General features: G+C 44.5%; 1 protein-coding gene and 1 long non-coding RNA gene across 2 annotated transcripts in view; one reads left to right on the top strand and one right to left on the bottom strand.

The window, feature by feature from the left end:
* LOC307192757 overlaps positions 1–19,219 on the top strand; it is a 76,583-nt gene extending 57,364 nt beyond the window's left edge. Inside the window, exon 5 of the long non-coding RNA XR_013830169.1 lies at positions 19,060–19,219. This is a non-coding gene — a long non-coding RNA (uncharacterized lncRNA). The remainder of the gene's footprint in view (positions 1–19,059) is intronic.
* A 293-nt stretch (positions 19,220–19,512) lies between these two features.
* CX3CR1 (C-X3-C motif chemokine receptor 1) lies at positions 19,513–21,270 on the bottom strand. Its single transcript, XM_079934040.1, has one exon. The coding sequence runs from the start codon at positions 21,056–21,058 to the stop codon at positions 19,982–19,984; it is 1,077 nt and encodes a 358-aa protein (XP_079790166.1). The 5' UTR covers positions 21,059–21,270; the 3' UTR covers positions 19,513–19,981.
* Positions 21,271–25,033: the final 3,763 nt, after the last annotated feature.

Genomic DNA, 25,033 nt, shown 5'->3' with positions numbered 1-25,033 from the left:
AGGCACCAGGATTTCATATCAGCTCAGCCAGAAAGGCTCCTTGGGGGCAGGAACCAGTCACAGATATGCTCAGGGAAGGAGGAACGTGAGCTCAGGGAAAGATCATGTACTTTGTCAGCCTGAAGTTGTACCCCAAACCCTCTAACACCTTTTGCAGGTAACAGCCGGCACAGTGGTGTGACTCTGACTTGGAAGGACACTGTGAATGATTTCTCAGACTTTGGGGGCTGCCTTGTGGTGAGTGCAGATCAGGCCAGCGGCGTGGAGGGCTGTGGACAGCCTTGCTGCAGTCACCTAGCTCAGTGCCTCTGTGCAGCAGACAAACACACAAGGGTAGTTCCTTTCTTTGAGTCAGTTTGTACCACGATGCTGGCATTTCCCTAGTTGGGAGGATGCCAGTCTTTGGGGTATGCATGTTCCCCAGACTGCTCCACCTCAGCTGGTTCCTTGAATCAGAAACACAAGGGAGGAAGTCAGCTTGTCCTCACGGCACATCTCTTGTCCCATCAAGCATAGAGGTACCCCTGCTGGAATAGCCCCTCTTAGCCTCTCCTCCGAGGGCCTTGGACTCTTTTCAGGATAAGTTGTGGCTTCTTTTGTCTAGTTTTAGAAGGTCACTATTTGGATTTTGCTCATAGCTGTGAAAATAAAAACAGGATTTATAATGCTGGGGATTAAGGAAGGGTTTTGCAACTCATACCCCGAAGGAGAAGTATTGGCTTCCTCAGCTTCCCCCTAACAGTGGAGATTAATGTCACTCCACCACACTGGTGACTAACAGGCAGTGGGAACTAAAATAGATCTCCATCATGCTGGGAAGGGAGTGAGGGTACCGAGGCGTCCAGCTCCCCGCCCTTCTTGGCTGACGGGCTGGCAGGTGAAGGCCAGGTGTGGACTGGCAAAGTCTCCCTGTGGGAAGTAAGCCAGGCACAAGTCCTGTGTATGGACACGTGGCCACAGTTCTGGGGGCAGCCTCCTGCATGGACCACACTGCCCCAAAGGTCCAGCCTGGGGAGGAAGGGACATGGGGGCAGATTGTCCAAGGCTTCCCTCCTCACATTAGGACCCTCCAAACCATTCCTGTCATTCCTCTCCCCCTGTCCTTCTGCAGCCTTTCTGGCTGGGGATTGTGGCTGGAGGGCAGAAGTGGAAAGAGAAAAGGGAAAGGAAGAAGACGGAAAAAAAGAATAAAATCAGGAGGGCCATTGAAGATGGAGAGAGGGGAGAAGGAAAGTGGTCCCAGAGGTTGGGAAGTTGGGGACATTTGTGGAGGCTCAACCCAGCTCTATTTGAAACACTTCCACCAGAATTAAGCAAATTCTTATGACAGTGGTGGTGGCATGAGGAGGTGCCCTCAAACCTCCAACTGTGCGGGAGTAATTGACCACTGTGCTCTGAGGCGGTTCCCCCTCTGGTGATGAGTGTGGCAGGAACTCATCACCTGGGCTGGTCCACCCCTGGCAGAGGTGGGACTCCTCTGGCAGTGACTTTGGCTCTATGACACCCCAGTGGCCTTGCCAAAACTGTCCTTCCCTCTCTCCAGCCCAAGGGACACACCTGCATTGTGGTCTGAAGGCTCTCCCAGCCCCCCATGCCTCGCCCACCTCCCTCACAGGTGTTTTCCCTAACACATCGCTCTCGTGTCTGATTCCCTTCCTGTCTTGGCATCTGCTTCTGTGACCCCCTGAACTAGCAGAAACCTTAACACTAAATACTAGTGTTATGTTTATATTACACCTGAGAAAACCAAGGCACAGAGAGATACAGTGAATTACTTCCAGTTTTGCAGCCAGTATGTGACAGAGCTGAGACTTGAACCCACCTGCTAAACCACCAAACTGCTCTGTTACCATTTCACTCATGGGGCAGCTGAATGTGAGACAAGTTCAGAGATGGACTCACGGTCACTTGGCTAGTGTGGCCTAGAGACCCTAGGGAACATTCGAGACCTAGTGAACACCAACCCTCAGTTGTCTGGGGCCCCTAGCGCCCCTGGGTGAGGATGACATCTTCCTATGGCTTTCTGGAGTCACAGGGGCAGTTGACAGGTGTCAGGGACAAGACTGTGCTCTCTGATGGCATCCGCCATGTTTGCCAGACATCATCCATCCCCTGCCAGGCATTCACGTCTCCTGGGGAGCTGTCAGGGGTACACTCGGAGGCTCCAAACAGTGCAGCCTTGCTGGCTTCTAGATCTCGGGAAATGGTTTTGCTCCTCAGAGGGTTTGGCGGATTCCCAGGAAGCGCTGGGGCCTGATGCCTCCTGCTTTTCCTTCTCTGTGCCTTTCACATCGCAGGGCCCAGGAACCTCTACACAGGGGCAGCTCCCAGATACCTAATGCCTTCCTGCTTTACCATCCTGTAATTAGGGGAAAAAAGGCAGCAAATTGTGGTTTTGATTTAAGAAATAAATTTAATTCATGCAAATGATCCATCCTCAAAAACTGAGTCATAAGTATAGACGTTCATTCTTCTTTAGATATGTTTAAATATAGCTCACAAATATCACTACACCACTAACTATAGCTCCTTCTACAACTTCAAGGTGCCTCCTACTCAACCAAATGTCAAGATTTTGTCAGAGGAAACTTAGTCACTATTTTTCTTTTTTTCCCCAGCTTTATTGAGATGTAATTTACATATAACATTATGTAAGTTTACAGTATAGAACATGATGATTTGATACCCGTATATATTGCAAAATGATTCCCACAATAAGGTAAGTTAACACATCCATCACCTCACATAATTACCTTTTTGTGGGTGTGGTGAAAACATTTAAGGTCTGTTCTCTCAGCAGCTTTCAAGTATACAATACGGTATTGTTCACTATAGTCACTGTCCTGTACATTAGATCCTTAGAACTTATTCATCTTATAACCAGAAGCTTGTGCACTTTGACCAACATCTCCCCATTTTCCCCACCCAACAGGCCCTGGCAACCACCATTCCACTCTCTGTTTCTATGAGGTCAGCTTTTTTAGATTCCACATATGAGTGAGATTATATAGTATTTGTCTTTCTCTGTCTGACTTATTTCACTTAGCATAACAGCCTCAAGATTCATCTATATTGTTGCAAATGTCAGATTTTCTTCTTTTTTATGGTTGAATAATGTTCCATTGAATGCATATACCACATCTTTATGCATTCATCCACCGATGGTTACTAGGTTGTTTCCCTGTCTTGGCTAATGTAGATACGGCTGCAGTGAACATGGAGGTACAGATATTTCTTCAAGATACTGATTTCTTTTCTTTTATGTATATACCCAGAAGTGGAATTGCTGATCATAGGGTAGTTCTATGTTTAATTTTTTGAGGAACCTCCATACTGTTTTCTGTATTGATTGTATCAGTTTACTTTACCACCAACAGTGCACAAGCATTCGCTTTTCTCCACATCCTTGCTAGCACTTACCTCTTGTCTCTTGACAGTAACCATTCTAACATGTGTGAAGTGATATCTCACTGTGGTTTTGATTTGCATTTCCCTGATTATTAGTGATATTGAGAACCTTTTCATGTACTTGTTGGCCATTCGTGTGTTTGGAACAATGTCTATTCAGGTCTTTTGCCCATTTTTTACTCAGTTAATCACTATTTTTCTTGCTCCATTCATTTTACCCCAGTAAACCTTTCCTAATATTTTGCCCATTCTGAATAGCAGCTGCTGACATTACCCAGCATATGTCAGTAAACACACAAGTCATATACTTCCAAGGCCTCTCTCATGTTAACTACAGAGCAGAATAACACCTCTTGCATCCTCACGCACTCCACCCTTCATATTCTGATAAACAAAACTGGGTTCATGAAAATGCATATTAAAACTTCAGGTCCCACATAGGTCCCATGGTGGGTCTAAACCAGCATATGCAGCTCAGGCACTTTGGGAATCGCCATAGGTTACTCGGGATGCCTGTGCTTATGAGGTCTCAAGCTATGCATCTTTACCCCATTCCACTCATGAAGAGGAAAGAGAACTGAGGGGCCCATGGGCAGTCTTCTAGATACTGAAATGAAGGCCAGTAGGGCTTGGGAGGAGGGGTCTTTAAACTTTGGCACAGCAGACAGAGAACAAGGAATGTGAGCCTGGGTTGAGCCCCTGCCTTGTGCTAAGCACTGTCGTAGCTGTTTTTACTGCGGTCTCGCATTTTCTCCTCTGAATATAGGTATCACCACCCCATTTTTCTGATGAATAAACTAAGGCCCAAGGCGGTTAAGTTATTTCCAAAGACCAACACTCTCAGGACAGAAGATGCCTCCCCAGTGAGCCTGGACTCAGAAGGTAGATCTTCATGGACAAGAGAGTAGCAAGATGGCCTTGGCATCCTTTTGGCCTTATTGGAGGCTCTGTGAAGTCAGAGATGCCAGGCCCTGTGGCTAGACACCTGTAACACTTGGAAAGAGGGGGAGTCTGTGAGGCAGGTGTTCCCTTAGCCTGGGAGTGACCAAAGGTGACCAGGGTGAGTGGAATAGAACTTCCCGAAAGACCAAGCTTGATGACCTAGGCCCTTATGTCTCCTAAGTTGGCTCTGACATCGTATTTAGGGTCTGCGCAGTGTTTTCAGTTCTCTTTTGCCAGTAAAGGCACAGGAGATTTCAGACACAATTTCAGTTCTTCATTGCTGCCATTGTATCATCCCCAAACCAAGCATTTTAAAAAAACCCTTCCTTTGGGACTTTCCTGGTGGTCCAGTGGTTAAGACTCCACACTCCCAATGTAGGGGACCCGGGTTCAATCCCTGGTCAGGGAACTAGATCCCACATGCTGCAACTAAAAGATCCCGTATGTGGCAACAAAGATCCCATGTGCCGCAACTAAGACCCGCTGCAGACAAACAAATAAATAAGTAAATAAAATATATTTTTTAAAAAACAACAACTTCCTTCTCTAAGGATCTGGTAGCATCTTACTGGTTCATGCCTCTTTGGGTAAGATACCTGGATGCCTTTAGGAAGTAGCCAAATCAAGTGTGATAAATACTCTAAAGAATTGGCATTGGCACCAGCTGCCTATGATTTTCCCCAGCCTGCGAGTATCTGTCTGTGCTTTGAGTAATGATGGATTAATGCAGAGTCATTTCTGCTCCCTCTGAGCAATTTACATTAATGACCACGATAAACATGTTGTAACTGAGTCATTTTCTTGATTTTAAGGTTTAAATGGCATCTGGCTATGTACACTACTATATATAAAATAGATAAACAACAAGGACCTACTGTGTAGTACAGGGAACTATATTCAATATCTTTTAATAACCTATAATGGAAAAGAATCTGAAAAAGAATATATATATAACTGAATCACTTTGCTGTACACCTGAAACATTGTTAATCAACTATACTTCAGTTACATACGTAAATAAATACCATTTGGCTAGCAGCCTCTGGGCAGCCCCTTCCAGTATTTCATTAAAGTGCTAATGAGCACATAGGAAAATATGAAAATGCTCAGTAACGCCACCGGCTAAGACCAAAAGCACCTCTGACTGAATCGGGGAGGAATCGGAATTTACTACAAGGTAGGGTCATTTTTAAAGAGAAACCACTGTGAGTTTTGTTTTATGAAACAGAAAAATGGAAAATGACAGCAGGAAAAAATACTTGTAATATATGACAGACAAAAGATTATTACATTTCCTCTGGAATGAGCTCTTAAAAATCAATTTAAGGGCTTCCCTGGTGGCACAGTGGTTAAGAGTCTGCCTGCCAATGCAGGGGACACGGGTTCGAGCTCTGGTCCAGGAAGATCCCACGTGCCGTGGAGCAACTAAGCCCGTGTGCCACAACCACTGAGCCTGCGCTCTAGAGCCCGCGTGTCACAACTACTGAGCTCGTGTGCCACAACTACTGAAGCCCACGTGCCTAGAGCCCGTGCTCCCAACAAGAGAAGCCACCACAATGAGAAGCCCATGCACCACAACGAAGAGTAGCCCGCACTCGCCACAACTAGAGAAAAGCCTGCATGCAGCAACGAAGACCCAACGCAGCCAAAAATAAATAAAATAAATTTATTTAAAAAATCAATTTATAAATATCAAACATACCAACATGTACAAAAGACACCAGGAGACAATTCACACAAAAATACAAGTTAGGGGCTTCCCTGGTGGCGCAGTGGTTGAGAGTCCTCCTGTCGATTCAGCGGACGCGGGTTCGCGCCCCGGTCCGGGAAGATCCCACATGCCGCGGAGCGCCTGGGCCCATGAGCCATGGCCGCTGAGTGTGCGCGTCCAGAGCCTGTGCTCCGCAACGGGAGAGGCCACAACAGTGAGCGGCCCGCGTACCGCAAAAAAAAAAAAAAAAAATACAAGTTAATTACTCAGTAAATGTTGGAGTTCCTACTCTGTGTCAGACACATTTGAGGTACTGTTGGTCTGGTCATTACAAACCAACATAGAAGAGAAATAAGAAACAAACAAATATGTAGTATAATAGCAAGTAGAGATAAAGGGTAAGAAAACAAAGAGAGCCAGGAATAGGGGTAGGGAGTGAGATGGTGGTGAAATCTTTGTTTTAGTTGGGGTGATTTGTGAAGGTTTGTCTGCAGAGGTGACACTGAAGCAGAGGTTGAGTGAAGCTAGGGGGTGAGCCATGCACAGATCTGATAAAAGACCTCTCCACTTCCCAAGAGAAAGGAACCCCAGGTAGAGAAAGGAGCAAGTGTAAATGGCCTGTGGTAGGGAAGGGCTCAGCCTGTTTCAGGAAGAGCTAAGAGGTCTGTGTGGCTAAATGGAGTGTGGGAGGCTAGTCTTGGGATACGAGACTGGGAAGGGAGGCAAGGGCGGGATCATGTAGGGCCTTGTAGATCCTAGTACAGAGTTTGAGTTCATTATTTATTTTTTCTTTTTGGCTGAGTCAGGTCTTTAGTTGCGGCACACGGAGATCTTTTGTTGCCGTGTGCTGCTCTTCGCTGCGGTGCTTGGGCTTCTCTCTAGTTGTGGCGTGCGGGTTTTCTCTCTCTAGTTGAGGGGCGCAGGCTCAGTAGTTGTGGCATGCAGGATTATATGCCCTGCAGCATGTGGGATCTTAGTTCCCCGACCAGGGTTCAAACCTGCATCCCCTGCATTGCAGGATGGATTCTTTACCACTGGACCAACAGGGAAGTCCCGAGTTTGGGTTCATTCTAAGGGAGGTGGGGATCCACTGGGTAGTCTCAAATGGAGAAGTGACATGATCTGACTGGATATTAGGAGGACTCCCAGGGGACAGTGCAGGGAATGGACCATGGAGTGGAAGCAGAGAGGGTGTGGAGTTGTCTGGGAGAAGGAAGGTGATATGTTGGATGGAAGACAGTGCTGGAAGTGGTGAGAAGCAATCTGGTGGAGAATTGGTTTTGAAAAAAGTGCTGGCTGGGGCTTGCTGGTGTGTTGGAAAGAGGGCTTTTTGACCAGAGCAACTGGAGGAATGAAGTTGTCATTTACCAGACAGTGAAGAGTGCAGGGCTTTGTGATGATGCTGGAAGATACTTATTGTCCAGGGGAAGTTGTTAGGGAATTGAATGTTCACGCCTGTCCTCTGGAGAAGTCTGGGCGGGAGAAAAATGTTTGGGCATTGTCAGTGTGGAGAGATGATGTTTAAAGCTTTGCAGTGAGCTGAGATCTCCAGGGGAGTGAGGGTAGACAGAGAGGAGAAGAGGTATGGGGACCCAGCCCTGGGGGCCTCGATGTTTTTATTTTTGTTTGAAATATTTATTTATCTATCTATTTATTTATTTGGCTTCACTGGGTCTTAGTTGCGGCACGCAGAATCTTCATTGCTGCACGCGGGATCTTTAGTTGCAACATTCAGGATCTTTAGTTGCAGCATGCTGGATCTTTTAGTTGAGGCATGTGGGAACTTTAGTTGCGGCATGTGGACACTTAGTTGTGCAGCATGTGGACAAGTTTAGTTGCGGCATGTGGGATCTAGTTCCCTGACCTGGGATCGAACCCGGGGCCCTGCATTGAGAACGTGGAGCCTTAGCCACTGGACCACCTGGGAAGTCCTGACCTTGATGTTTTGAGGTCAGGGAGGCGGAAAGAACCAGTGAAGGAGACTGTGAAAGATCAGGCAGTGAGGTGGTCAGAGAACCGGGAGAGAGAGTGTTATCTCCAGCACCAAACAGAGGAGGAAGCGATACACTTTGTCAAATTCTCTGGTGGGTTGATAAGGTGGGCCTGACTGTAGACTATAGGATTGAGCCACCTGGAGAGCATTGGTGACTTTGACAAGAGCATATCTGAGGGGGTGGTAAGAAGACAGTTCAAGAGAGAATGGGGGCCAAGGAACAGGAGACAACTCTTCTAAGTATCTCTAAATGGAGAAGAGATATGAGACAAGAGCTGGAGGAGATACGGAATCAAGATGAGTGTTCTAAAAGTGAGAGGTATCTGGCCTCCTTGTATGTTTAACTGAGAATTATCCAGCAGAGAGGAGAAATTGATTGTGTGGGAGAGAAGAGGCAAATGCAGGAAGACAATCCTTGGGGAAGCAAGAGGGATGGGATCTCTTGCACAAGTGAAGAGTTTGGCTTTTTATTTATTTATTTGGTTGTGCCGGGTCTTAGTTGTGGCTTGAGGTCTCCTTAGTTGCTGCTTGCTGGCTCCTTAGTTGTGGCACGTGGGCTCCTTAGTTGCAGCATGCAAACTCTTAGTAGTGTCACTCATGTGGGATCTCATTCTCTGGCCAGGGATCGAAACCGGACCCCCTGCATTGGGAGTGTGGAGTCTTAACCACTGTGCTACCAGGGAAGTCCCAAGAGTTTGGCTTTAGATAAGAGCAGGGACAATTCTTCCATCCTACCTGGAGGGAAGGAAGAGCGCACGGACATATCTGCAGGTAGGTGGGAAGATGTGGTGGTGGGAACCCGTGGAAATTCTTTTCTGGTTCCTTCTATTTCTCAGTGGAATAATGTGCTTTGAAATGGGCACTTATCCATCACCCATGGAAGTGTAAATTAGCCTTTTGTTATTAGACTTCCCAGCTTGGCAGCTGGGCACCCTCTTGTCCCCAAACAGGGATATCTGGATATGCCAAGGAGTTCTTAGAGTTGTACTAATTGAGTTCCTTGACTGATTGGAGCACCACCTCTGCTAGCAAAAACTCGAGATACAGGGTGTCTGTAAGCCATTGTGGGTTTGGATTTCTAATCAGTTCAGTGCCATATAGGGTATAAACAATTTGTGAGATGCAGCCCAGAGAGAATCACTAGAGATTTAAATAAAGTTGCTTATGTTTGTTTTTTTCATTTCTTTCATTTTGCAAGTACTGAGCTCTACATTATACTGAGATGGCTGTATCCAAAATGATGGTGGATGCATTGAAAGTCGACCTTCCTGCAACCAACTGTGTTAAACCTTGAATTAATTCTTTCTTTGTTGCCTTTTGCAGATTGTTTATATTTCATATAGAAGTGAATATTTTAAGCATTCAAACTGCAGAATGACTTCGTGGGTGCCCTGTTCATCTCTACTTCTTCCCCCTCTAAGACACCTCTCCCTTCCCAGAGCAAGTGTCAGCACCTTCTCTTCCTAGATTTTGTTGGAGTTTTTTCCCTAAATTTTAAATTGTGGCAAAATAACCGTAACACAAAATTTACTATCTTAAATTTTAAGTGTACAATTCAGAAGTATTAAGTGCATTCATATTGTGCAACCATCACCACCATCCATCTCCAGAACTCTTTTCATCTTGCAACCCTGAAACTCTCTACCCATTAAACAATAACTCCCTATGACCCCTTCCCCCAGATTTTGCATGGCTCAGATAGCCTCTCCTGTGTCCCCTTAACTCAAGTGCTAAGTCATCTCTGTTTCCTTAAAATAACTTATTTTGTGATGTTATTGGTCACTTTTGTTTATTTTTTTAAATTGAAGTATAGTTGATTTACAACGTGTTAATTTCTGCTGTACAGCAAAGTGATTCAGTTATACATATATATACATTCCTTTTTTAAAAAATATTTTTTCCATTATGGTTTTTCATAGATATTGAATATAGTTGTCTGTGGTATACAGTAGAACCTTGCTGTTTATACGTTCTATATATAATAGCTTACATCTGCTAATCCCAGCCTCCTACTCCATCCCTCTCCCAGTCTCCTCCCCCTTGGCAACCACCAGTCTGTTCTCTATGTCCGTGAGTCTGTTTCTGTCTCATAGGTAGGTTCATTTGTGTCATATTTTAGATTCCACATATAAGTGATATCATATGGTATTTGTCTTTCTCTGTCTGACTTCACTTAATATGATCATCTCTAATTGTACCCATGTTTCTGCAAATGGCATGATTTCATCATTTTTATAGCTGAATAGTATTCCATTGTATATATATACAACATCTTCTTTATCCATTCATCTGTCAATGGACCTAGGTTGTTTCCATGACTTGGCTATTGTGAATAGTGCTGCTATGAACATATGGGTGCATGTATCTTTTTGGATTAGGGTTTTGTCTGGATATATGCCCAGGAGTGGGATTGTTGGATCATATGGTAATTCCATTTTTAGTTTCCTGAGGAACCTCCACGCTGTTTTCTATAGTGGCTGTACCAACTTACATTCCTACCAACCATGTAAGAGGGTTCCCTTTTCTCCACACCCTCTCCAGCATTCGTTATTTGTAGAGTTTTTTTTTTTTAATTTTATTTATTTATTTTTGGCTGCGTTGGGTCTTTGTTGCTGCACACGGGCTTTTTTTTTTTTTTTTCTAGTTGCGGTGAGCGAGGTCTACTCTTCGTTGTGATGCATGGGTTTCTCATTGTGGTGGCTTCTCGTTGTGGAGCACGGGCTCTAGGCACACGGGCTTCAGTAGTTGTGGCACATGGGCTTTGTTGTTCCGCGGCATGTGGGATCTTCCTGGACCAAGGCTCGAACCCATGTCCCCTGCATTGGCAGGCAGATTCTTAACCACTCTGCCACCAGGGAAGTCCCATTTGTAGAGTTTTTAATGATGGCCATTCTGACCAGTGTGAGGTGGTACTTCATTGTAGTTTTGATTTGCTTTTCTCTGATGATTAGCGTTGTTGAACATCTTTTCATTGCCTATTAGCCATTTGTATTTCTTCCTTGGTGAACTCTCTATTTAGGTCTTCTGACCATTTTTATTTTTCTTTCTTTCTTTTTTTTTTGGCTGCGCAGCATGTGGGATCTTAGTTCCCTGACCAGGGATCAAACCCACGTCCCTTGCATTGGAAGCGTGGAGTCTTAACCACAGGACCACCAGGGAAGTCCCCCTTCTGACTGTTTTTCGATTGGGTTGTTTGTTTTTTTGTTGTTGAATTGTGTGAGCTGTTTGTATATGTAGGAAATTAAGCCCTTGTTGATTGCATCGTTTGCAGATATTTTCTCCCATTCTGTAGGTTGTCTTTTTTTTTTTTATGGTTTCCTTTGCTGTGCAAAAGCTATAAATTTTATTAGGTCCCATTTGTTTATTTTTGTTTTTATTTTTATTGCCTTGGGAGACTGACTGGTCACATTTAAAATCCACTTATTCCTTTTTTCTTTTGTCTCTGCCAAAGAGCAGCCTTACCACTTACTCTCAAGAATGGACCTCTTTTTTCCTTCTCTGCCTTGCCTTCTCTGCCTCTTGAAATCAGTAGCTGATATTTTCTAAAATAACTAAAGCCCATAATATCCTGGCCAAAAAGTCTGGTGATGGAGTGGGTGCTAAAGTCAGGGATTGGGGTTCTTGGAGTAGAAGCAACTCAGTGTCATTTTTCGAAAAAGCGATTTTGCGGTAGCTAGCAAGAGACACACAGATGCTCAAATCTATTCCTTCAGTAATTCCTATTATACAATCAAAGATATGAACAAGTTTTATGTTCAGCACAGTGTTGTACATAATAGTAAAAAACTGGGAATTGCATCCTGTGAGATAATAGGAAATACATATATTGATCTCTGACCCCCATTCCTGGCACAGAGCTCCTAAAACCCTTATAGTTTCCTAAATGATAAGAACACTAGGAGCATCTTTTATTCTAATGCAGACACTGAGTAGCTGCTGGATGCTTCTGGGTGGGGCTGGTCATCAAAGACCAAGCCTTGATTAGATGGTTAGAATTTTCAGCTCTACCACCCATCCTCCAGAGAGGGGAGGGGGACTGGAAATGGAGTTAATAACTGATCATGCCAAGTGAAGAAGCCTCCACAGAATCCCAAGAGTATGGGGTTCAGGGAGCTTCCGGGTTGGCGAACACATCCATATATCAGGAGGGTGATGCACCCCAGCTCCGCAGGAACAGAAGCTTCTGTACTAGGGACCCTCTCAGACGCTTGCCCTATGTATCTCTTCATCTGACTGTTCCTCTGTATCCTTTATTATATCCTTTAATAAACTGGTAAACATAAGTGTTTTCTGAGTTCTGTGAGCTGCTCTAGCAAATTAATCCAACCCAAGGTGTGGTCATGGGAACCTCTGATTTGTAGTCAACTCAGTACTTGTGGGTAGAACTTGTGACAGTACTTGTGGGTAACCTGGGGATCTACTACTTGTGATTGGCATCTGAAGGGGGGTGGGGCAGTCTTGTGGGACTGAGCCCTTAACCTGTGGGGTCTGACACTATCTCCAGGTAGATAATGTCAGAATTGAGTTAAATTGTAGGACACCCAGCTGGTGTCACAGAGAATTGCTTGATGTGGAGAAAACTCCCCACACATTTGGTGATCAGAAGTGTCAGAAATGAAGTGTTCTGTGTGAGTAGTAGAGGAGACACACAGGAGAGAAACACAGTGGGGAAGAACTGGATTTTTCCCTACATAGAAGGAGGAAAAATCTGTGCTTTTCCTTTATACATTCATGTCCATCAGTAGAGGTTTGGCTAGACAAAGTCTATATGGAGTTCTGTGCAGTCATTAAATCATGCTTGCGTTTAATGTATGGGAAAATGTTTATGCTACAATGTTAAGTGAAAAAAAAATCTAAAACTGTATCTATGTTATGATCTCAAATCTTTTTTTTTAATCAAATCTTTTTATTTAAAAAATTATATCTGCAGAGAAAGACATGGTAGAAAATCACCTAAGTGTTAAACAATGTTTTATCTATAGGAGGTGGAATATTGTGTAATTTAAACTTTTTATACACTTCTTTGTTTTTTGTATTTTCTATGACTGTGCTTCTCTTTGATAATCAGAAAAGGATATGAAGAATATAGAACAAGCACATCGAAAACTGAACAGTCTTTTCTAGTAGTCAAAGAAGTGTGAATTAAAATTTTATTTTTGTTCCTACCTAAATAAATGAGGAAATATGGGGTAAAAGAGTAATTTTCCTGCTGAGTGTGTCTTGTGGTTTCTAGAGCTGTCTAGGGTGTGTCTCTGGAGGAACTTTGGCTGTTGCCTAACAACATGCCTCATAGAGCAGAGCAGACATGGCACCATGTATCCTCAAGAAAACATCTTGGCCGTCCTATGGATGGAGGGCGTCTTGAAGAAAGACAGGGTATTTCCACGTTTGCAAAAACCTACTTCTCTCACTTGCTCTTGGATAATACTACTCTGGGGTAGTGGGGAATGTGGTCTGGGGAATGTGGTCGCCAACTCAGCAAGTTAAGCAAACAATATTATAGGTCACATTGAAACTGAAGTGGTCCCCCTGGACCAGGAGAATGGGGTGCAGGTAGAAAAGAAAATTTGCTTCTGAGTTGGGACAGACTGCCCCAATTTTGAGGGTACTAATGGGACATTGTCTAGGGGCCAGGTGGTACCCAAAGTGGACCTCTCAGAGTTGGGCTGCCAAGTTCCCAGGTGTGGTTGTCAACCTTTTGAGGCCAGAGGAGAATTCTCCCCCCTGGGCTTTCAGGGACAGCGTCTCAGAGAGAGAGAGAGATTATGGAAAGCCCACCAGATACTATCCACATGCCCAATGCAGTGGATTATAAGGGGTGATAGCTTTTCCCAGTAACCAAAAGCATATATTCTCCATCTTTCTTGGTGGCAATGTTCCTGGAAATCCAGCTTCTCCCTCAGATGGTCATTTAATGATCATAGAATAAGCCCAAAGTGAGTAGGATTATTTGGAAGGGACTGGGCATTTCCCTAAGCATTGGGACAGCCCCAGGATGTGGCCAGCCTCTGCAGTGGCCCTTTTCCCAAAGGCTCAGTCTACCCATCCAGATCCTGATGGGAGCGGCTGATAACATTTGCTTCTGGGAATCCTGGTATCCTTTGCCAGTGAGTCTCTGTCTGTTGACCATCTTTCATTAGAGATACTGATGTCACAGAACAGCTGTCACCAAAGGCTGCACCACCCAGGCTGCACCTGTCACCACAAGCAGATCAATTCTGTTAAACTCTGCATTCAGGAGGGCAGACCTTCCCTCTCTGCCTAAATCATCTGCCTGCAGATCCTCTTTCTACGGGTTTTCCATTGACCACCTGTATTCTCTGCTCTTAGAGGGAGGATTGGACTGTATTTTTTCCCAGCTTTATTGAGACATAATTGACACATGAAATTTTGTAAGTTTAATGTGTACAATGTAGTGATGTTACTTTATTTTATTTTTAAAAATTTTTATTCAATTTATTTAAACTAAAAAAAGAGTTCACCCATTTCTCCCACCCTCTACCCCTCCCCGTTTGCAACCACCAATCTGTTCTCTGTATCTGTGAGCTTGGCTTTTTGTTTGTTTAATTTTTAGATTCCACATATAAGGGAGATCATATGGTATTTGTCTTTCTCTGTCTGATATATTTCACTTAGCAACATGCCCTCGAGGTCCATCTATGTTGTCACAAATGGTAGGATTTCATTTTTTATGACTGCATAGTATTCCATTGTATGTATTTACCACAATTTCTTTATCCATTTATTCATCAATGAACACTTAGGTTGTTTCCATATCTGGTCTATTGTAAATGCTGAAATAAACATGGGGATAATATATCCTTTCAAATTATTTTTTTCATTTTCTTCAGATAAATACTCAGAAGTGGAATTGCTGTATCATATTGTAGTTCTATTTTTAATTTTTTGAGGAACCTTCATACTGTTTTCCATAGGGGTTGCATCAATTTACATTCCCACCAGCAGTGCACAGGGGTTCCCTTTTTTCCACATTCTTGCCAACAACTATTATTTCTCATCTTTTGGATAATAGCCATTCTAACAGGTGAGAGATGATATCCCATTGTGGTTTCGGTTTGCATTTCCCTACTGATTAATGTTGTTAAACATCTTTTCACATACCTATTGGCCATCTGTATATCTTCTTTAGAAAAATGTCTACTAAGATCTTCTGCCCATTTTAAAATCAGATTTTTTTTTTTACTATTGAGTTGTATGGGTTCTTTCTGTATTTTGGTTATTAGGCCCTTATATATATGATTGGAAGTTATTTTCACCCATTCAATAGGTTGCCTTTTCATTTTGTTGATGGTTTCCTTTGCTTTGCAGAAACTTTTTAGTGCAGTGTAGTTCCACTTGTTTCTTTTTACTTTTGTTGCTTTTGTTGTCAGATTAAAAAAATTGTTGCTAAGACCTATGTCAAGATCTTGACATAGTTGTACAGCCTATGTTTTCTTCTATGGAGTTTTATGGTTTCAGGTCTTACATTCAAGTCTTTAATCCATTTTGAGTTAATTTTTGCATATGGTGTAAGATAGTGGTCCAGTTTCATTATTTTGCATGTAGCTGTCTAGTTTCCCCAACACCATTTATTGAAGAGACTGTCTTTTCCCCATTGTATATTTCTGGCTCCTTTGTTATAAATTAATTGACCACGTATATATATATATATATGGATTTATTTCTGGGCTTTCTATTCTGACCCACTGATTTATGTGTCTCTTTTTATGCCAATACCATATTGTTTTAATTACTGTAGTTTTTGTAATATAGTTGGAGATCAGGGAGCATAATGCCTACAGCTTTGTTCCTCTTTCTCAAGATTGCTTTAGCTTTTTGGGGTCTTTTGTGGCTGTATACAAATTTTAGGATTGTTTGTTCTATTTCATGAAAAGGAATTATGATAGGGATTGCTTTGAATCTGTATATTGCTTTGGGTAGTGTGGACATTTTAACAATATTAATTCTTCCAATCCATGAGTTTGAAATATCTTTCCATTATTTGTGTCTTTTTCAATTTCTTTCATTAATGTCTTGTAGTTTTCAATATACAGGTCTTTTACCTCCTTGGTAAATTTATTCCTAGGTATTATATTCTTTTTGATGCAATTATTAATGGAATTATTTTCTTAATTTCTCTTCCAGATAGTTTATTATTAGTGTAAAGAATCACAACAGATTTCTGTGTATTGATTTTGTATCATGCAACTTCACTGAATTTGTTTATTCGTTCTAACAGTTTTTTGATGAAGTCTTTAGGGTTTCTATATATAATTTTATATGTGTATATATTGTAGAATGATTATCACAATAAGGTTAGTTAACCCGTCCATGACTTCACATAGTTACAGTTTTTTTGTGTGTGGTGAGAAATTTAAAAATCTACTCTCTTAGCAACTTTCAAATATACAATACAGTATTGTTAACTGTAGTCACCATAAGATTGGTCTATAGTTTTATCAAGAGGAGAAAGAAGTCAGTAAACTAAGAGATATCTACCTCCTTGATTAACTTGCTGTGTGATCTTGGGCCAGTCTCTGGCCTTCTCTGGACCTCCTTTCCCCTACCTGCAAAGTGTGGGTTTGGACTCAACTATTTCTGACCACCCACAATTCTGTGATTCTGGGACTAAAAAAAGCAAGATGGCAAGGGCAACATAGTATGAGTTTCCTCACTGGGAAAGATTCAATCTAATCATAATAAGGAAAAAAAAAGAATCAAAATAGTTGCCTCCATTTATTTGACCATGCTTTCCAAGCCTGTGCTGTGAGCTTTGTGAAGGTAGTCTTACTAAATCCTCATAATAACCCTAGGAGGTGGGCACCATGTTTATTCTTTTTTTCCAGGTGAAGAAACTGAGCCTCAGAGATGTCAAATACCTTCCCAAGCACAGAGTCAGTAGATTGGGACTCAGTCATAGATGTCTGTCTGCATTTGGAGTTTCTTTCTGCTTTGGGGAAGCCCAGAGCCCAGAAGCTGTGGTGGATCTGATCCAGCTGTGCTCTTAGGGCCAACTGTCCTTTTCAAATGTGCCTTCCTTTAACTTAGATACCAACATCATTGCTATTTAGGTTTTTTCGATGACCTTCCTTATTTTCTCCCTATTCTGTCTTATTCAGCAAAATGAATGAATGAATGTTTCTTATGATACAAATCTAATTTTCTTCTAGAAATGAAACTGTTTATCTCTCTTCTTTGTTTCTCAAGCCAAAAGAATATTTTCCTCTTTTCTTGGGAGTTCACTTATAAGTTAAAATTTTAATGAAAAGTTTCATAATTCAACAATTGGAACAAGGATCAGGTAATAAGGGAGTAAACTGTGAACACCCCGAGAACACCCTCTTCCATTGGTTGTCTGAGCCAAAGCTTCAGAAGCTTCCCACCACATACTCTATTCCCAATGCCTTTCAATTTCTCAGACATTTCCCTTAAGATCTTAAGACTCAGGTCAGATGTCCTAAGATTAGGGTCCTAAGATCCTTAAAGACTCAGGTCAGATGTCACTGCTCTTGTGTTACCAATTAATGCAGAGCATGCTTTTTTTTTGTAAATTTCTGAGTTCTGCATTTAAATGTTAAGCACCTCTTAAACATTGAAGGCGAAGGCCTTATCGCACTGATCTTTGCAACAGCTCTGGATCTGAGCTCCCATGTTGCATGTAATATATGCTCAATAAAGGTTTTGCAGTGTATTAGTTTCATATGTATGTGTCAAAAGCTAAAAAGTTCCCAGGCCCTTTGGCCCAGTTATCCCCATGGCAAGAAATTTATCCAAAGGAAGTAATTGGAGACGAGAAAGGAAATTATACAGAAAAGTGCTGTAAAATATGTGTTTGGTAAATATTGGAAACAAGCGAAATGTTTATTAATAGGGTAATGATGAGTAAGTTACAGTACATGATCTTGATGGAACATAATTCATTCTGTCATTGGTTAAACAAATATACTGACTGCCAAGGAGTGAGAAATAGAAGGAGTCAGACGCCTTCAATGAGTACACAACCTGGCAGAGTCTTCTGAAATATTACAAAACTATATAGAAACAGAAGGCTATTTGTGGCCTAATGTTAAGAGAAAAAAAAAGCAGATTATACGGGCTTCCCTGGTAGCGCAGTGGTTGAGAGTCCGCCTGCCGATGCAGGGGACACAGGTTCGTGCCCCGGTCTGGCAAGATCCCACGTGCCGCGGAGCGGCTAGGCCCGTGAGCCATGGCCGCTGAGCCTGTTCATCCGGAGCCTGTGCTCCGCAACGGGAGAGGCCACAACAGAGAGAGGCCTGCGTACCGCAAAAAAAAAAAAAAAAAGCAGATTATAAAACTGTCTGTACATTATGATTGCAACTCGAAACACATGAGGGTGTGAATGAGGTCTGGTGGGCAGATGAAGATACTGTGTGGGTAGATTATATTTTCTTTAGCATCATCACAATTGTTTTTCAAGCTTTAAAATTTCAGTCCATCCCAAATGTTTACTGAGAAAGGGAAAACTGCTCCTGGGACCCTGGCTGTCCAGGTTGGCAGTGGCATGAATGATGGGGTTCTCTCCAGATGGGGTTGCCACCAGTTGATTGGGAGGAAATGTTCCAGGCAGTCCGGGAGGGTTGGGTCAGGAAAGGCTATCAACCTGTATATCTACAAGTGTCCATTGAGCGCCACTGTAGGAGCCAGCCTCCTCTGTGTCTGAGCTACATCACGCAGCAGAGCCCGCAAGGCCCTTCCAGGCTCTGTCAACAGCACCACTTAAGCACGGTGCCAGGTGGAGGAAAAGCTGAAGTCTGGGAACCAGACAAGAGGGTTGGAACCTGCAAGAGTTAGAGGCTGGTTCCTCATGCTGGAAAGGATGCTTCCTACATGAAAAGTTCTGTTATCTCCATTCTACAGATGAGGAAACTGAAGTTCAGTTGGCCCCAAATTACCCAGCAGATAAGTGATAGAGTTGGGACTAGAAACCATGCCTTCTCAGATGGGCCACTGTTTTTTCTGTTTATCCCCCTGGGCTCTGGAGCAGGTGGCGATGCATGTGGCTGGATTGAAGAGACCTGACTGACAAGGTGGCTGGAGTCCTTTGTGAAGAGGAGGTACTGGCAAATCTGTTGGTGGAACCACATGACGGAGGGTGTCAGAGGCCAGGCATTTGAGCTTGGACTTGATGCAGTAGGCGCTGGGGAACCTCTGTATGTTTGGGGACATGACAGAGGGGGTTTAATGGCGAAGAGGCTGGTGGTGTGTTCTGGCTGGTATGATCAAGGTGGGGCTGGGCTAGACACAGGTAAAGTTGGTGGGCAACTCTTGTTATATCTGATCAAAGCAGCACCCACCCTCCAGCTTCTTGGAAATATGTCTTCACGCATCTCCAACCACAAGATTGGAATGGGAGCTGCCATCTTATCTATGTCTTCCCTGTGGATACTGCCACCTGGTCCAAGGATGAGAATCTGATACAAACTTGGCCAATCAGAGCCCTTCCCTGGGAATTTTGACCTTGGGATCAGAGGGATATAGGTCTCATTCCCTCTCTGATGACAAAACTGTGTTATGTGAGTCTGGGATCTCTGTTACCACTCAGAGATTTGAGAGTCAGAGAGAGGAAGTTCTAGCTAGATTCAATCTCTAGTTTTCACTCACTCTGAGGATTCGCCACCCCCTTGCCCATGTTACAATGCAAATGATTTCAGGCTAAATTAATTTTTTAGGCTAAATTAATCTGAGTTGAATTTTTGTAATTTGTAAACAAGAAACTCTTGACATTGGCAGTAAGAAACATGCCTGTCCTTTATCATTCAGATTTTGAGCACAATTCTCAAAAATACTTTCAGGATTGCTTTTGGGCATCAGACCCATTGTTTCTTGCATGTAAGAAATTTAAAAATCTGTCCTAATTATTCAGTGTCAGTCTCAGAAACTCCAGGCTTGCTGGAGAGACAAGACTTTCAGAGGAGGATGGATGTATTTCCATCACTGGTGTAATGAGTGAAATTGCTGCTCAGAATACTTTCTCGCCTGCTCCTTTGTGATTCAGACGGGGACAGGGAGAAACTGACGTGGACGGGGTGGCCACACAGGACAGCCAGGCATTTCCTGTACAGGTGGTAAAGGTATCTTCTGAACTTCTCTCCAGCAAATGCATAGATGAGGGGATTAAGGCAACAGTGGGTAAATGCAACTGTCTCGGTCACACTGAGGGCCAACCTCAGATCCCTCTTCATGTCACAGTTGGGAAAGAAGTCATAGAGATTGAGTGTCTCTAAGAAAATCATGACGTTGTAAGGTGTCCAGAAGAGGAAAAACATGATGACCACAAGAAAGATCAGCCTAATGGCTTTAGCTTTCTTTTGGTTTTTGCAGGAAAAAAGTGTCCGCATGATTCTGAAGTAACAGTAACTCATAATAAGCAGGGGGAGCAGGAAGCCAAGAAAATTTATTTCTACGTTGCGGAGCACAGGCCAGATTTCCTGTAGGACCTCAGGGTAGTCACCAAGGCATTCGTTTTCTTTCTGTTTGGTGAACATGAACTGGGGTGCAGCCACCAAGATGGCGGCTGCCCAGACGCCAAGGCTGATGGTGACGCCATGCTGCACAGTCCGGTTGTTCATGGAGTTGGCGGCCAGGACAATGGCCAAGTACCTGTCGATGCTGATGATGGTGATGAAGAATATGCCTCCAAAAAACCCGATGAAGAAGAAGGCGGTGGTGAGTTTGCACACGGCATTATGAAGGCCTTGCTCGTTTATAAGATAGTGAGTCCAGAAGGGCAAGGTGGCTACAAAGAGCAGATCAGAAAAGGCCAGGTTCAGGAGGTAAACGTCAGTGATGCTCTTGGGCTTCCGGCTGTTGGTGAGGGCAAACACCACCAGCAAATTTCCCACCAGGCCAAAGGCAAAGACAAGGGAGTAGAGTATGGCCAGGAAGACAGTTCCCAAGGCCACGATGTCCCCCATATCACAGGCTTCTGCAAGCTCATCATACTCAAAGTCTTCTAAACTTGATTCAGGGGAGATGGTGGGCATGGTGAGCACCTGGATGAGAAAGGAAGACAACTAATGTCATTAGTTCTCAGAGAAACAAAGTTGGAATTCTGCCCCTTACATAGGCAGACTGGAAGAAGCAAACATTTGGTTGGGTGTCTAACCAGTACCTTTCCCAGTGTCATGCGTGCTATCTTGTTTAATCTATGTGATGGAGGCTATAAGAGACCCCTTTGACAGAGAGGAAACCAGTCCCTGAGAGGCTGAGTGACTTGCCAGAAACTATGCAGTAAATGGCTCAGTTAGCGTTTGAATCTAAGCCTTTTGAAGCTTGAGATAGATCTTTTTTTCTTTGATTTTCAAAAGTCTATCTGAAAGATAGCGAGCTTGACCAGGGTGTGGATGGGGGAGAGAGGACGAGTGAGTGGAGAGGAGAGGGGTGTGGTGGTGGGGATGCCGTAATTCACACTTCCAGTCCAAGCTTCTATTCTCCACCCCCTTCCTTTCTCCCACCTCTCTGCCCTCTGCACCCTCATTTCTCCTGCATGAACACTGAAGAGAGAGGTCCTAGACACTGCGGAGCCCTGGGCAGGCCTGCACCCAGAGGCTCGTCTTTGTCTTTGAGAGCCATTTCTTTCCCTCTCCCTCTTGGAACCAACTAAGTCTTTCTGTTCCTGAAGGGATAAGACATAGAGTCAGACACCCTAGGGTGATTACCTTGCCTTGATTTGCCCAGGACTCTTCTGGTTTTAGCACTGAAAGTCTCACATGTCGGAAACCCCTCAGTTCTAAGCCAGCTGGGATGGTCAGTCATCCTACAACTCCAAGAGGGAGTGTCACCATCATCCAGGCCTTTGCAGTCATGAAAGGGCTGATGGATCCCAGATGGAGGCCTGTGCTCAGTTAGCTTGTTGCCCTGGGTCTTGGGGGCTAAGTAGTCTGATAATTACCAGCCCTGCACTTCACTGTGACCTGGCCTCCCCCACTGTTCTTTTCCTGTTTTTTTCTGGACAAGAATGGAAAGATAAGACATTTCTGCTCAGGTTGGGAAGTGACACTTGTCCATCCCCTCTTCTCCCAGCCAAGATTCACTCCAGAGGCTGCAAGGGGAGCCCTTTTGCCCTGGTCCTCTGGGACCCCCTCCTCTTCCTCGTGATACCACAAGACAGGCCCTCAGAAACCTCAGTGCACACCTCCTGGTCGTCACTGCCTCCACTCAGCACAACTAAAACCAAAGCTCGTGCTTCTTTAACCAGGTGAGTTTCCACACCCCGCTACATACTTTTCATGCTGGTTTCACCAAGATGGTGTCTCTGCCAAGGCGAGGGCCCCCCCAGCCAGGGCTTTGCTTCTCTCTTCCCAGCCTCTGCTTAGTGTCCTGGCCCAGCTCTGCGTCTCACCCAGACTCTTCCGGGCGAAGTGGCCCAAGGCTTTCTGACCTGGGCCGTCTCAGGCTGGGATGGAGTTCTCAGCCCCAGGGAACTGTATGCTTTCTTTGCTTTCAGCTGCAATGCCCTTTACTCAGAGAGGAGCCTCTGGCTATGACCTTAATCAATAAAAGTTAAGTTGAACCATATAAAATGGCTGATATGCAACCATTTTTGAGTGACATAAATGTCAGTTTCAAATGGCTCAGCTGAGATGCCGGGCGGCCGGGAGTGGCCGCTTTGTGCAGGTGACTTGTTGCTGGAGCCCATCTTCCCAGACAGTCAGCTGTGTAGGAACACAAACAGTCAAGCCCTTGTAGTCCTAAGTTGCGGATGCTGGGGGTAGCCCCCCCTCTTCCCGCCCCCCACCCCGGGTCAGGAGCTGGCAGAGTTGACCTCGAGAGGAGTCCAAGGACAATAAAAATCGTTTCGCATCTCTTTTGGGCCTGTGTTCCGTCCTGAAAGCCCAGGAACTTGGTGCTTTTGAATTGGCTTGATTTTTGCCAAATCTGCATGTGGTGGGTTTGATTTACACTCTTGGCGGCATGCCTCACACACAGGGACCTCCTACAAATCTTCGGGCAGGTGTCCCTGGGTCATTGGGAACAGTGGGGAGGTGGGCTAGAAGGGGACGGGCACACACTTGGCAGCCCTGAGCCAGGTGCCCAGCAAGGAGAGGGGAGGGACTGGGGACCTCCTTGCCACATGCCACCTGTTTATTTCTGACATCCTGGCCTTTTCCAAGCTCTTCCTGCACCTTCCCCATCCTCTCATCATGAATATCCCTGGAGCCCTTCAGCAGGGCAGTGAACTTTCCTTTCAGAATTACAGAGAGGATTAAATAGGTAATAACATGAAGTGTCTAGAACTTGATAGCTTTATCCAGGCACCTTTTCAGGAAAGGTGGGCCTGAGCTGGGTGGACCTTTTATTTCTGGGTCCTCTGAGATGTCCCAGGATTGGGCCAGGAGCCTGAAGATAGGGCCTCCTGGTAGCAGACAAGAGCAGGACTAATGCCCTAGGGGTCAAAGGGCTGCCAGAGATCAACTGGCTTTCACTCAGGCTGCACACTGGCCTCCCAGACCCTGAGGACACAAGAAACCAAGTGCAAGAATCCAGTGAAGGCACAGTGGCTAAGAATCCACCTGCCAATGCAGGGGACCCGGGTTTAAGCCCTGGTCCAGGAAGATCCCACATGCCGCGGAGCGATGAAGCACGTGTGCCACAACTACTGAGCCCACGTGCCACAACTACCGAAGCCCGCACACCTAAAGTCCGTGCTCCACAACAAGAGAATCCACCACAGTGAGAAGCCTGCGCACTGCAACGAAGAGTAGCCCCTGATCGCCGCAACTAGAGAAAGCCCGTGGGCGTCAACGAAGACCCAACACAGCCAAAAAGAAATAAATGAAATTTAAAAAAAAAGAATCCAGTGAAATAAGCCTTCACAGCATCTACTAAGCGAGGTTCATATAGACAGGATTGCAAGGGGAAGGATAGGTGCCGGAGTGAAGCACTAACACAGGTCCCACCACACTAACTGAGGCTGCACCGCACACGTCCCCTCAGCTGTCCTCGGATCTCCTCACCCCCTGTTCTGTTAAGTCAACGTTTTACTAAATGGTGCTGAGCTGGGAGAGTCTGGGCTGAACCTAGAAGCTGCGCTTTGAATACACATGGGTTTCACACCCAAGCTGAAATGAATTTTGTAGGACCTGCTTTAAAAAACACCAAGCTGGCGCTACTGCCGATCCTGTTCTACTTCCTCCGGTCACTTCCTTTTCTCAGGCCTGCTCACTTATTTTTTAACTTTTTTTTTTGGTCATCATTACCCACTGTTTCCAATCAGCTTCCCTTTTCTACACTTCCCCTCTCATTAGCTGGCCCCCATCCACTTTCTTCTCCCCAGCGTCTTTTTCATGTTGCTTCCTCCTCTCTTTTGGCTTCACGTCCTGCTTAGTTTTCTAGATTCAATGAGTCTTATTTTGTTTGTTTGTTTGTTTATCTTTCTTGCTCTCTTTTTATGGCTTTTTAGGCCCTCGAGTACACGCGGGTTTGAGGTTCAGTCTAATGCCAATTGTGAGGCTTAATTTTTTTCCTTTGGACCAAACAAAACTCAGGAATTGCTTGATCCCTGATCCCAACTTTCCCCATGGGGGTACCACCATCTCTTGAGGTTCTAGAACCTGAGGTTATCCTCAGAAAGCCCCAGTTTAGGAGCGAAGGCTGCCATTCCTGGATACCTGCTAAGTGTCATGCTCCAGACACAAGACCCCATTTAATTCTCACCACAACACCTCATGGGAAATGACTCTGCCCCCTTGCAAAATAACCACCAGTGGCTCAGAAAGATTTGGGTAATTTGTCCAAGGGAGCAACAGAACCAGGATTTCAACCCAGATGTGTCTCTTCACAAAGCCGTGTCCCCTGCCCTGCACCATGCTTTCCCTCTTGGAGGGGAATTCTGCATGTTACTGCAGGCCCTGTCTCTAGAATGAGAACTGAAAAATAGTAGAGGTGACCCCCCTTTAAAGGATAAGATTCAAGAAGTGACCCTGAACACTCTTCCTGGGTTTTGCCTTCTAGACTCA

The sequence above is a fragment of the Stenella coeruleoalba genome (assembly GCF_951394435.1).
Source record: "Stenella coeruleoalba genome assembly, chromosome: 10".
NCBI lineage: Eukaryota > Metazoa > Chordata > Mammalia > Artiodactyla > Delphinidae > Stenella > Stenella coeruleoalba.
This window is presented reverse-complemented; position numbering and strand designations above follow the sequence as displayed.

Excerpts from the sequence above, each read along its gene's own strand:
- CX3CR1 (XM_079934040.1), bottom strand. The coding sequence starts at position 21,058 with ATGCCCACCATCTCCCCTGAATCAAGTTTAGAAGACTTTGAGTATGAT.